Here is a 13,547-nt window from a genome sequence, read left to right on the forward strand (position 1 = left end):
ATAGCCTGTTTTTTTTAATTCTATATATAGTTTATATGTGTGTCTATCTGTCAGTGTATTGTACATATTTGCTTTGCACAATGCCTGTTACATAGTAGGTGCTTAATAAATGCTTTTTGAATGACTGATGCATATAACTTTTTCAAATCAGAGAAGAAATAGAATAGTAGCTGGATGGATTAAGAATGTGAAGGGAAAGTTTTTCTCAAACTGAAGTGACTTGAATATGTTTTAGGCAGAGGGGAGGCAGTTGATAGAGGGAAAGAGAGTGAAGATATTTGAGAGAGATGATAATCTTGGAATCTAGATTCTGGAAAAGAAAACATGGGATCAAAGGTCTATATGAGCAGTTAGGGGATACTATACTTTCTCTTTGATGAGAAAAGAGAAAAAAAATAAATGAAACTGTCTAAAACGTAAATGTCAATGGCTTTCATTTTTAAGCTATTGAAAATTCTGATTTTCCCTACCAGGATGACATGAGTCAGCCTGGAATTTTGTTTTCCAGTTGGATTCAATTTCTTGGAAATAATGCCATGTACTATATTTAAAAGTATGAAAGAACATGTACTTGTAGGTTTGGGGCACCCCAAAGATCAGCATTTCATTGTTCTCCATTTGCAGTGTGATAAAGAGAGCAGTGAATGAAATTGAAGACATGTATAATGTACATTCAAATGTGGAAATCTTCATAGATCAATAATGGAAACAGTCATAGTAATATTTCTTAACTCCATTTCTATTTAAAACATGATACCCTAAAGCACTGATATTTTTAGTTTTGTATTAATTTCCCAAAATGCTTTAGACTTATTTTTAATTGAATTGTCTTCTTTCCCCCAGAAAATCTATCCCTCGCTGCCGAAGAATTAACAGAATGCTCTCCAATGAGTCCCTCCATCCTCTTACATTTAGCCGGTCCAACTCCCAAGCCTCCGTAGATAGTACTTCAATGGAGGATTTCTGGTGTGAAGTTGAAAGTATTAAAGAAAACAGTGAGAGTGGACAGGAAGAACAGACAGTTACTGAGGTCAAGCCTGCTGATGGTGAGTAATATCCTATTTTGTTTCACAAGTTATGATTTCTGTGGATATTTTTTATTGCCTCCCCTATTCCTTTGTTCTTTTCAAACAGAAAACAGAATAAACTTAGTGAGCCAACAGACTTCCCTGTATTAACAACTTCAAGTTGATATAAGTTCTTGCCAACTTCAGGGAAACTTGAACTGGATGAAGGTCACATTTCTTCCCACCCACAGAGCACCAGCTGAGCCCTGGTATGAGAATATTTAAGGAAAGAGGTCAGATCCATTTATTTACATTGACATGGAATGATCTAGTTTTCTTTGGTTAGAGCTCTTACTTGGGATTAAGAACCCTGGAGAAAAGGCTGATGTCTATGAAGGGAAGACACAGACCTCACAGATGACCAGACTGAACCCCTTGATGGAGTTGAGGTTTGTATATAAACTCCGTGAGTTTGTGTAACAGAAAGCAAAATTATTGAAAGTTTTCCATACAGTGACAAGAGTATAAGGGAAGTCGAGCAGCCTAGAGACAACCTTCAGAGACACTGTGAATTAGGCTTCCTTTGGATGGGAGAGCAAATCAGATGGTCCTAATGGAGAGATCCTAGAATTTGGGACTAACGGTAATAAGTGGGTTGTTTGCTGAGTGATCCAAATGTCACTTTTCCTGAGGGTCCAGTGGTCTCAGTAAGAGAAAAGAGAGTGCTTGGAGAAAAATGAAGGGACCCCTGAGTATAATTAGTGGTGAGTGGTAAAATGCTTGTGGAGCAGGTATGAATGGGTTTTGGACAAGAGGCAATTTGTTAGAATATGAAGAGAGAGTTTTCTTTCTTCCTCTTCTCCTGATTCCATTTTGGCTTGCTGAATTCAGAAGCAACCTAGAAGAAACCTGGATTTATCCAATAGTTTATTAAATTCACATAACTATGGGAAAGCAAGTTCATTACTCTTTCATGATCCACATATAACCCTTTCCTTCTGAATATAAGATTTCTTATCTAATAAGGGATACCCCCCTTTGCTTCAATCTCCAAGAGGCTCCTGTTTCCCTCTTTTCCCCTTATTCAAACACTAGCAGAGCCCTGCAGTCTGGCACCAGCCTATCTTTCTATACTGGTGCTACTGTGATTCATGATGTTCTGTTTCCCATCATCATGCCTTTGCTCAGGATGTCTCATGTGTCTTGAATACTCTTTCCTTCTCACCAGTATCTCTTAGAATCCCTCAATGCCTTCAAGAAGCAGCTTAGATGCCATGATGACTTTGTTGATTTCCCTCCCTAGCAGTTCCCAAATAACTTTGTATTCATTTATTTCATATATATTTTGCATTCACTCATCTACATAAAAAAATTTTTTTTTGGTCTCAGAATGTAAACTTTTCGAAGGTGAGGACTGTTTGATCTTTGTAACCCCAACACTTAGCACAATATTGGGTATTTAATTAATACTTGGTAAATTGAACTGAACACATGTTGGAGTTATTATATGGTTATTATGAAAGATCACAGATTAATGGGAGAGACAACATGTGAACACTAGATAAAAATAAAATATATTGTTCAGTTGTAGCTGACTTTGAATGACCCTATTTGGAGTTTTCTTGTCAAAGGTACTAGAATGGTCTTCCATTTTCTTCTCTAGCTCATTTCACAGATGAGGAAACTGAATAAACAGGGTTAAATGACTTGCCCATGATTACATAACTAGTAAGTATCTGAGGCCATATTTGAGTCCGGTCTTCTTGACTCCAGATCTGGGACATTACCCACCATGTCACATAGTTTCCCAAATAAAATATGGACAAGATAAATTGAAGTCAATCTATAGAGGAAAGGAGAGAGAGAGAGAGAACCCCATGGAAGGCTGCTCATTGACAACAAGATAAATACAAGAAAAACATGATACATCAGGAAGAGTAATGTCTTTGAGATTTGGGTTCTATTCATACTCTTGCTACTTACTACATTTGTGATATTGGTTGTCATTGTCACCTTCAGGCCTCAGTTTCCTGAGGGAATAAAATGGGGAAATTAGGTTGGACTAGATGACTTTAAAGTCCCTTCCAGAACTATATTTATCATACTTGGAATTATCAAGCTCCTCCTTCCTTTCTGGTAACCCCAAATTACCAGAGATGATTTCAACAGCATTTTTGGGATCCCCCACAAAAAATATCTCCACTACTGCAACAACCTCTGCCAAGAGGTGAGAAGTATGAATCATAGTTTTCTAGAGTAGTTGATAGTCATTCTGTGTGGAATACATACAAACATACATAACACATATGGAATATATACATACATATGTATTATATATATATCATAATTCTTAAATCTATCACCATGTTTTCCTTTATAGTAGTGCAAAGGAATTGTTCTTTGGGTCCTATTTACTTCATTATGTATCAGTTTATATGTCTTTCTAGTTATCTTTGTTAACTTTTGTTATTCTGACACCATAATATTCCATTACATTTACTTAACATAGTTCATTCAGCCATTCTTCAGTTATAAAGTGTATTCCCTCAGTTTCTAGTTTTTCAATACTCAAAATACTGCAGTAATTATTTTTGCACATCTATGTATCTTTTCCCCCTTCTGTAATTTCTATGGGGTAGGATATAATCCTTATAAGATTTCTAGTCACTTTTACCTGTTCATGAAACAGGATCTTTTTTAGGGAAAACTTAGGATAATTTCGGTTCCTGGATATATGATATATTTTATGTCATTTGACATTTAATTAATCAGAACTATCCATTATTGCCAGCTTATATCTACAGTACAGTGAATGAAAACTCATGTTCATTATGATGACCTTGAGGCACAGAATAATTTAGAACTTTTTGAATCATCTAAGATTAACTGTTTAGTTAAATTTTAATTATAGTATATGTTTTATTCTAATTTTTTGAAAAAATGTGCCCATCCCAAGAAATTCCAAGAAATAAATCTTTCCCATTCTTGGCAGAGGTGGGAGACTGTAAGAATAGAACATTGAATATAGCATCAAATTCAATTGATATATTGCTTAATTTTGCTAATTTAATCCTCCCTACTCTTTTTTTTTAATCTTTATTTCAAGGAATTATTCACGGAATAGGAGAAGGGAATTGATATATTTGGAAGTAAAGGTGATAAAAAAAAGGTATCGATAAAAATTTGCAAAAGAAAAAATATCCTATGTAGTATATGTAGAGAATTATATACACACACAAATATAGCTGTATATAGATACATATAGCATATGTGTCTATATTAGATGCTGATTGACTCAGATTGAATGCAAATAGCAATCATTTCTACTTTGGCCAGAAACCTTGAGGGCACTCCCTTCCCAGACTTATTTATTTATTTAGCTTTGTTTATTTTTGGGTTGGGTGAAAGGACAAATTCTTTGCCTCAACTGCTACTTAGACTTAATCACTGAATGGGTACAGCTTCTGTCAAACTGAGACCTAATGAACCTTAGCTTAAAAAGACCAAGGTCTCCGGCTGCATCCAGGGCCATCTCTAGTCGACCTGATATATATCTGGCCATTGGACCCAGGTGACTCTGGAGGGGAAAGTGAGGCAGATGAACCTTGCACAGCCTCCCTCATTTAAATCCAATGCACTTGCATGTCATAGCATCCCTCCCCACCCCGATGTCATGGTCCTCTTTGAGAACAAAGGACAAATAACAATGTACCTATCCACCTGTTTAGTGGATACTAAACAGCATATTCCTGAGTTTAAAAGACAACATGACTTAGTAAATAACAGTGTTGGTTGGTCTTTGGGTCAGGAAGACAGGTTTAAATATTTTTCTTACCACATTCTGACTTTTGACTCTGCACAAGTGGACTTAACCTCTTCAGAAAAATTTGTAAGATTACAAGTAGCAGAATACTTCCCTGTCTGTGTTGGTAAACACCCCATACAAATGAAATCATAGGTCTGGTCCTTAAAAACAAAACAACAACAACAACAAAAACTAATAAACAAAAACCAAAAAACCAAACAAATAAAACCAACACCAAAGCAAAGCTTACCTGCTCCATGATCACAGGAAGGCTGCTTCAATTCTTTGTCTATTTCCTCATCAATAAATGGTAAATGGATTATTGTGAGACTCAAATGCTGTATTGGAGGCAAAGATCTACTAATGTCCAATCTTATTCTTGTTCCTGTGGCAATTTTCATTTAATCAGAATATTTGATTCACTAGTTTAGACTATATATTAGCTAATAGAGAACTTACCTATTTGAAAAACACAGAAGTATGGGTCTTTTAGTCACCTTTCTACAAAATGAATTTTACTAAATGAATTTTAATAAATTTTTGAAATGATTAATCAGAAATAGTAAGTTTTTTTGTTGTGTTATGTTTTTTACTTTGTGTTTACCGTTTAATTTCCCCCCTATCTGAAACACCCAATGGTGTTTCTTGGTCCATAGAATGTAACCTGTCTCTGATAACTTTTTTGCAGAAGGAGAACTTGAAGCAGAGTGGTTGCAAGATGTTGGTTTATCAACACTAATCTCAGGAGCTGAAGAGGAAGATGGACAGGCTTTACTCTCCACCTTGACTCGAACCCAGGCAGCTGCAGTCCAAAAGAGATATAACACATATACTCAAACCATGAGGAAAAAGAATAAACATGCAGTGAGGGATGTCCGAGATATCTTTGGAGTTGCTGAGTCTCCCGTGAGTAATTCAGATGCTCTAAAACTGTTTTATTAGTTGCTTTAAATTGAAAGCAAAGGCTGGGTAAACTAAATCAATTCATTTTAATTGGAAAGAAAATGACAAGAACATAATACAGTGTTTTACAGACCATGACCTAAAAATGATAAATCTCTATCCTTTATCTACAATCTCTCATACAAATTCAAATTCATTCCCTTTCTTTCTGAAAGTTGGAGAGTTATTTTGGCAATGATGAAAGTTTTTGTTGGCCTGAAGGACTGAGATATTTATTCACCAATCTAAGCATTGGGGGAAACCCTATGATCAAGCAGACTGATGGGAATATGCAAGTGGCATTCCAAACCTATAGGAATATTGGTTTAAAATGATATATGTTAATAATTTCTGATGAAAGCAATAATGTCAAAGAGAAACTCAATTTTTAATCATATATTATGCAGATGAATGAATGTTCTAAAAAGACATAACAGAATTGAATGAAAAATGTAGCATATATTTAGTGAAAAATATAACCTTTAATTCTATTTTATTTATAGTCATTTTATGGCCCACTTTTCTAATGAATGGAACTAACTTCTATTTCTCTTTTTTTGATTTTTCATTCATTCATCTATCCATAGTTTCATTCATTCTTTTAACAATGTTTACATGTGTGCAGACTTTATACAATATCTTATCTATTCCCTAAAACATTCCCTTAAAATTGATAGTGCCAGTATTACTATTCCCATTTTACAAATGAGGGAACTGAAATTTAAGTCAAATGACTTATCCTGGTCACATATTTGGCAAGTAGAACTCAGATCCTATCATTCCTTCCATATTCTTGCTTCCTAGAACAAAGCACTGTACTGTGTTTTGTTCCAGTGGAAAATCAAAGAGTGAAAGATGTGGAGAGGAATGGGAAGAATGATATTTTAAGGAGATCAGTAGAAAACAAAGCCTGGTATAATGGACTCAGAAGTTCTTAGTTCAGAAGATATGCTTTAGTACAGGACTTTTAAAACTTTTTTTTTCCACTCATGAACCTTTTTCACCATAAATTTTTTATGTTAACCCGGGTATATATAAATATATAAAATAGGTATGCAAATGAAACATTTACTGATAATAAATCAAAATTCCACAACCCCCACATTCAGTTATGCAATCCTATATGGGGTCACATATTGGGGCCACAATTTAAAAAGCCAATTTGCTTACTGGAAATGGTCTGGGTTCAAATTCTGATCTGCTTGAGAAAATTGCATTGGAATTTGAATCTTTGGGATAAGGTTTAGTTTCTTCATATGTGAGAAAAAGTAATTAGGCCAAACCAGGGGTTCTCAACCTTTTTTTTTGTATCATGAGCGCCTTTAACTCTGGCCCTACTGGATCTCAGGACTTCTTTGTAATGAGACAGAATGAAAAACGATGTCAAAGGAGTTTGAGATGAAGAGTAGGGAAGAAGAGGGAGCACATGGTGAATAAACTATCTCAATTCTATGATTTTGTCATAAATGAAGAGGGTCTTCCTTCCTTAAGAATGATAATAAAAAGATATTTATCATTTGATGTCTATCTGCATTATTAGGATAGTTGTCAATGTTAGTTTTGCTTTCACAGAAATTTTTCAGTGGTAGAATTTTTGTTTATTTGACATAAATTTTATCTACTGTATTCACAACAAAGACTCTCCAGGTTCCAAAGAAATATATGCCAAACACAAATATGCTGCTAGTTCTCAGTGGAAGCAGTAGTAGTAATAGGATTAGGAATAGCGGTAGCAGTAGTAGTATTGGTAATAGCAGCAGTAGTAGTAGTGATAATAGCAATAGTAGCAGTAACAGCAGTAACAGTAGTCATCAGATAGCTTTGCTGTTAAGCCATTTCAGTTGTGGCCAACAATTGGTGACCTGGCTTGAAGTTTTCTTGGCAAAGATACTAAAATGGTTTGCCATTTCCTTCTCTGGGTATATTACTTAACTCTGTTTGCCTTAGTCCCTCATATAACTATTCTAATCATGATAACTAGCATTTATAATAGACAATATTCATAATTTGTAAATTAATATAATATTATATATAACATATACAATATATTATAATGATTAAATCATTATAATCACTTCATTAATTATAAAATTATAATATTTATTGTGGTTACATATTTATTGATTGTAGTTATATATTTATATTTAATTATATACATATTTATACATTTAAATAACACATATTATGTACATATCGTATAAATAATCTATATAATACTATACTATGTATTTATATCCATAAATATAAAATATAATACAGCAAATTGTTAAATTATAATATAATTTAAGGTTGGCAGAGTTTTACACATTTTATCTCATTTGATCTTCCCAATAAAATCTGTGAGTTATCTCTATTTTACAGATGAGTCAGCTGAGGCAATGAAAGGTAATATGACTTACTCAGAGTTACACACATAGTAAATGTATGAAACAAGTTACAAATTCAAATCTTTCAGACCCCAGATTCAATATTTTATCTGCTTCATAGGAAAACAACATGTCTCTCCATTCTTTTATTTTTGACATGAATCTTATAAGAAAGAATATCTTACTTATGACATTTCATTTAATCCTTTTTGATCCATGTTACAGATAGTAAGAATCTCTGGCATTAATTGAACAATGAAAGAGCAACTTATAACAATATTGATATCAAATGGCAAATTTAGCTAGCAAGAATTCATAGTTTTTTGAGTATCTTGTTCTTCAATGACAAAAAAAAATCCATTTGATTTGTTTTGAAAATTTTGAAAACTTTTTATACATAATAAGGTCTTATGTTTATAAATACTTACTATATCAGTTCAAACTAAGATATAAACACTTGGAAAAAGGATCAATAATAACAATTTTGGCAAACCCAATTTCTCAATACACAGATGACCATATTTAATCTCTATTGCCATATATACATACACACACACACACACACACACACACACACACACACACAAAACATATCCAGTCCATGTTGGGGTGATAAGGGTCTGTACTTTGATGACACTAATGGGAGAAGGGATGAGTGGACAGAGTCCCCGAGTCCTATAAAGAATAGATAGGATAGTCTAATAAGTGATTGCATATTAAGTTTTGAGAGAGAAAAAAAATCCAAAATAACTCCAATGTTGGGACATGGAACATCCAAAGTGGAGATGTCTTAATGACAGCAATAGTAGTAGCTGTTTTTGTTTGGAATAATAATAAATATCTATAGTGTGTTTTAAGGTTTGCAAAATACTTTACATATAGTGTTTATTTGAGATGAATAGAGTAAACCCTTCACTGAACTCTACCATTCCAGTACTTTTCATCTCTCTTTTTTCTTTCTCTTTCTATCCTAATAAAAGACTGATGCTCTTAAGTTTTATCCTTCTTTTGTTCAATAGAGAATATATATTCCTTCACACTCTCATATCCCATGTATACTCCATAGATGCTTGTGGTAAACAATTGAAGCCACAGAAATGCAACGGACATTTTATGGGAAATGTCAGATTAAACCTTAATTTAATGGTTTCTGGTTTCATGCTAATAAGTTAATTTAGTTCACTTCCTCAGTCTTTTTATTTTGATTTTAAAAAAAAACAACATCAAATAAAATTAGTATTTTCATAAGTATAATAAAGAAGAAAAAAGGTTGGACTTGAAATTGGAATCTTTGTTATATACAGCATACTTTTGTTTTTATATATACAATCAATCCAACATACTGGTAATCTTTAAGGATAATGACATAATATAATTAGTTGAATAAACAGAAATTTTGCCACTTTACTCCTTTGGTAATGGAAGTGAAATTGTAAGGATTAAATGAATGAGTGAATGAATGAGAAAGTATTATTAAGAGCTTATAATGTGCTAGTCTCTGGGCCAAACAATACAAATTGTAAAAAATAAGATAGTTTTTACTCTGAAGGAGTTCTGCAGTACAAATAGGGACCTGGAGGTCCTAAGTGGTGAGGCTGGAAGACTACATCAGTAGATCAGATAACAGTAACAGGTCTGTCTGAAGCATGTTAGGAGGTAGTAGCAAGAATATTTAGTGAATGTAGCAAGAATATTTAGAGAATGGGTCTTATGGAATGTTCAAAGGTGATTACCTAGGATGGTGAAGGAGTGAAAGGCTTTGAAGTCATGTCATATGAGGATTGTTTTTTTTTTTTTTTTTTTGTTGTTGTTTTTTAAGGAACTAAGGTATTTAGCCTTTTTAGCTGTCTTCAAATATTTGAGGCCTTGTCACGTGGAAAAGACTTGTTCTATGTAACCTTAGAAGGAAAAAGAAAGAATTGGGTAGAAGTTGGAAAGGCAGATTTAACATAATGAAAATCACCTTAATAATTAGAGTTCTGTAAAAACGAAATGAGCAATCTCAGGATGGAATGAGTTTGTCCTCAATGGAGATTTCAAGTCAAGGCAAATGGTCATTTATTTGGAAACATTATGGAATGTATAAAATTGGAGAAGATGGTTTTTATAATCTCCCATAACTCTGACATTTTAAAATTCTTTGAGTCAGAATAGTATGAGATGAGGTTGGAAAAGTAGGGTGATAAACATACTGTGCACTACCTTATGTCACACTAAGTAGTTTGAACTTGTCGCAGTAGGCAAAATAAAGACATTTAAGAGTCTTGACTACAGGAATAACATGACGAGATCTTTATATAAGGAAGACAAATAGGGCAATGATTTGTAGGATGAACTGAAATGGGAATGAAGTAGAAGTAAGAAAATATATTAGGATGAGACTGTGGTAGCAATACCAAATGTAAAACTATATTATAAAGCAGCCATCAAAACCATTTGATATTGGCTAAGAAATAGAGTGGGGGATCAGTGGAATAGATTAGATATACACAACACAATAATCAAGGCCTATAGCAATCTAGTATTTGATAAATCCCCAAACTCCAGCTTCTGGAATAAGAACTCACTATTTGACAAAAATTGCTGAGAAAACTGGAAAATAATGTGCCAGAAACTTGGCATGGACCTACATCTCACACCCCATACCAAAATAAGGTCAAAATGGGTACATGATTGGGGCATAAAGGAGGATACCATAAACAAATTAGGAGAACAAGGGATAATTTACCTATCAGATCTTTGGAGATGGGAGATATTTATGACCAAAGAAGAACTAGAAAACATTATGAAAGGCAAAATGGGCAACTTTGATTACATTAAATTAAAAAGGTTTTGCACAAACAAAGCCAACAGGAACAAGATTAAAAGGGAAGTACAAAGCTGGGAAAAAATCTTTCAGCCAATGTTTCTGATAAGGATCTCATTTCTAAAATATATAAAGAACTATAAAATTTATAAGAATACAAGTCATTCTCTAATTGATTAGTGGCCAAAGGATATGAACAGACAATTTTCAAATGATGAAATTAAAAGCCATCTATAATCATATGAAAAATGCTCTCACTATTGATTAGAGAAATGAAAGTTAAAACAACTCTGAGGTACTAGCTTACACCTCTCAGATTGGCTAAGATGACAGGAAAAGATAATGATAAATGTTGGAGGGGATGTGGAAAAACTGGGACATTGATACTTTGTTGGTGGAATTGTGAAATGATCCAATCATTCTGGAGAACAATCTGGAACTATGCCCAAAGGGCTATAAAACTGTATATGCTTTGACCCAGCAGTGTCATTACTGGGTCTGTATCTCAAGGAAATCATAAAGGAGGGAAAAGGACCCACATGTGCAAAAATGTTTTTAGTAGTTCTTTTTGTGGTAGCAAAGAATTGGAAAATGAGTAGATGCCCATCAACTGGGAAATAGATGAATAAGTTGTGGTATATGAAGATAATGGAATATTATTGTTCTATAAAAATTGATGAATAAGCTGATTTTAGAAAGGCCTGGAAAGATTTATATGAACTGATGCTGAAGAAAACAAGCAGAACAGGAATACACTGTATATAACAATAGTAAGAATGTGTGATTCTTCTCAGTGGTTCAGTGATCCAAAGCAATCCCAATAGACTTTGGACTGAAAATCCCATCTGCATCTAGAAAAAGATCTAAGGACACTGAATGAAAATCAACACATGCTATATTCACTTTTTTTCTGTTTTTTTTTTTTTTATGTCTCCCATAGTTTTCCCCTTTGCTCTGATTTTTCTCTCCCAACATGATTCATAAAGCAAGTGCATTAAAAGTAAATAAACTTACCAAAAAAAAAAAAAAAAAAAAAAAGGATGAGACTGGCAGCTGACACAATAAATAGAGCACCAGGCTTGCAGTCAGGAAGACTTATCCTCATGAGTTCAAACCCAGTGTTAGATATTTCCTAGCTGTGTGAGCCTAAGCAAGTCACTTAACATTGTTTCCCTCAGATTCCTCATCTGTAAAAAGGAGCTGGAGAAGGAAATGGCAAACTACTCTAGTACTTTTGCCAAAATCTCAAAACTGGATTACAAAGAAGTCAGACAGGGGTGAAAAACTTCTGAATAGTTGAGTCTAAGTTCAAATTAAGTCTAAGTCAAGATCTCTTAAACTTTTATCTCTCACAACCCATTTTTTGCCTGAGAATTTTTTACATATCCCCAGTTTATATACGTCTATAAAATAAGTATACAACAAAAACATTTACTGATAATAAAACATAATTTTGTGATATTCCTGCCTTTTCTTCAGTTACATAGTTTAAGAAACTTTGGGCTAAGTAAGTGATGATCAGGACCTTTTTAAGGAAATAGCTGTGGGAATAGAAAGACATTGCCATGTTAAATCAAGACCTTAATCCATTTATTAGCATTCTTTGAGCTTACACATTCTAGCTAGAAATTTACCAGACTGTACCATCATCCCAGATCTTTCTATTTTGTACACAGAGATGTTGTAAAAGTTCTTGTTGAATGCCTTGATGAATTCCTGATAAACCATCCCTACAGCATTCCTGGGACCTTTAGAAAATTCATGAAAAAGTAATTGATGTCATATGCCTCAAACATTGACTATTGCAGTAATCTCCTACTCAGTTTCCCTGCTAACAGTCTTTCCCCTACAGTTTCTCCTTTTTATTTTACAGCGTTCCGAGCATAACTCTTTGAATTTATAGTGAATTACTTTGTCCTAAACCCTGTCCCTTCCCCAGACTCAAATTCCTTCCTGTTTTTTTTTTAAATCTTGACTTAATCTAGTACGTTGCAAAGATCTAACCAGAATTTAGCATTCTTAGCTGCGGGAATGTTTCTTACAAAGAGCAGAAATTGCCTTCTTTTTCATAGATATGCAGCATTTCCCCCTTTTTTTTTTATGTTTCTTTATTTCATTTGGTTCTGTTATAGCTCTTAAAGAAAACAGATACCAGAAGAGGAGAAAAAAAAAAAACAACCCACTTCATTAAAGAAAAAAAAAAAAAAAAAAAAATGGTACCCTCCATGCAAAAAGACAGTTTTTGAGTGCCATTGCGTAACAAACAGGAAAACCTGTTTTCTAAATACATTTGAATCCTGCTGGCTCAGTCCCTCTCATAATAGCTCCCAGCTGTTTACAGCAGTTTTATCTTTCAGGAACAATGGCAAGAACACATTCTGCTTAACCACCCTCAAACCTAATTTCTAATGCCTGCAATTTTTGTAGAGAATGTGTGCTGTTGGTGGGCAGGGGAGGTGTGTGGGGGCAGTGGGAAGAGAAGTATTCTGGGATTTAATGAGAAGTTCTGAGAGCCTGGATGCATTATCTATACATCCCAGCAACAGCTGAATTCCAATCTCTTTTCCTTTCTTCTATACTTGTTTCTTTGGTTCTCTGTAGTAACTATTAAGATGTTGACA

At 33.8% G+C, this 13,547-nt stretch overlaps 1 protein-coding gene across 2 annotated transcripts in view; it reads left to right on the plus strand.

Moving 5' to 3' along the window:
* Positions 1-13,547, plus strand: part of ARHGAP28 (Rho GTPase activating protein 28) — a 186,698-nt gene that overhangs the window by 118,791 nt on the left and 54,360 nt on the right. For both annotated transcript variants that reach the window (XM_031946622.1, XM_031946623.1), the window contains exons 2-3: positions 844-1,046; positions 5,501-5,718. In XM_031946622.1, coding sequence (XP_031802482.1) covers positions 844-1,046; positions 5,501-5,718 — 421 coding nt within the window. The remainder of the gene's footprint in view (positions 1-843; positions 1,047-5,500; positions 5,719-13,547) is intronic.

This window comes from Sarcophilus harrisii, chromosome 1 (genome assembly GCF_902635505.1).
Source record: "Sarcophilus harrisii chromosome 1, mSarHar1.11, whole genome shotgun sequence".
Classification (NCBI taxonomy): Eukaryota; Metazoa; Chordata; class Mammalia; order Dasyuromorphia; family Dasyuridae; genus Sarcophilus; species Sarcophilus harrisii.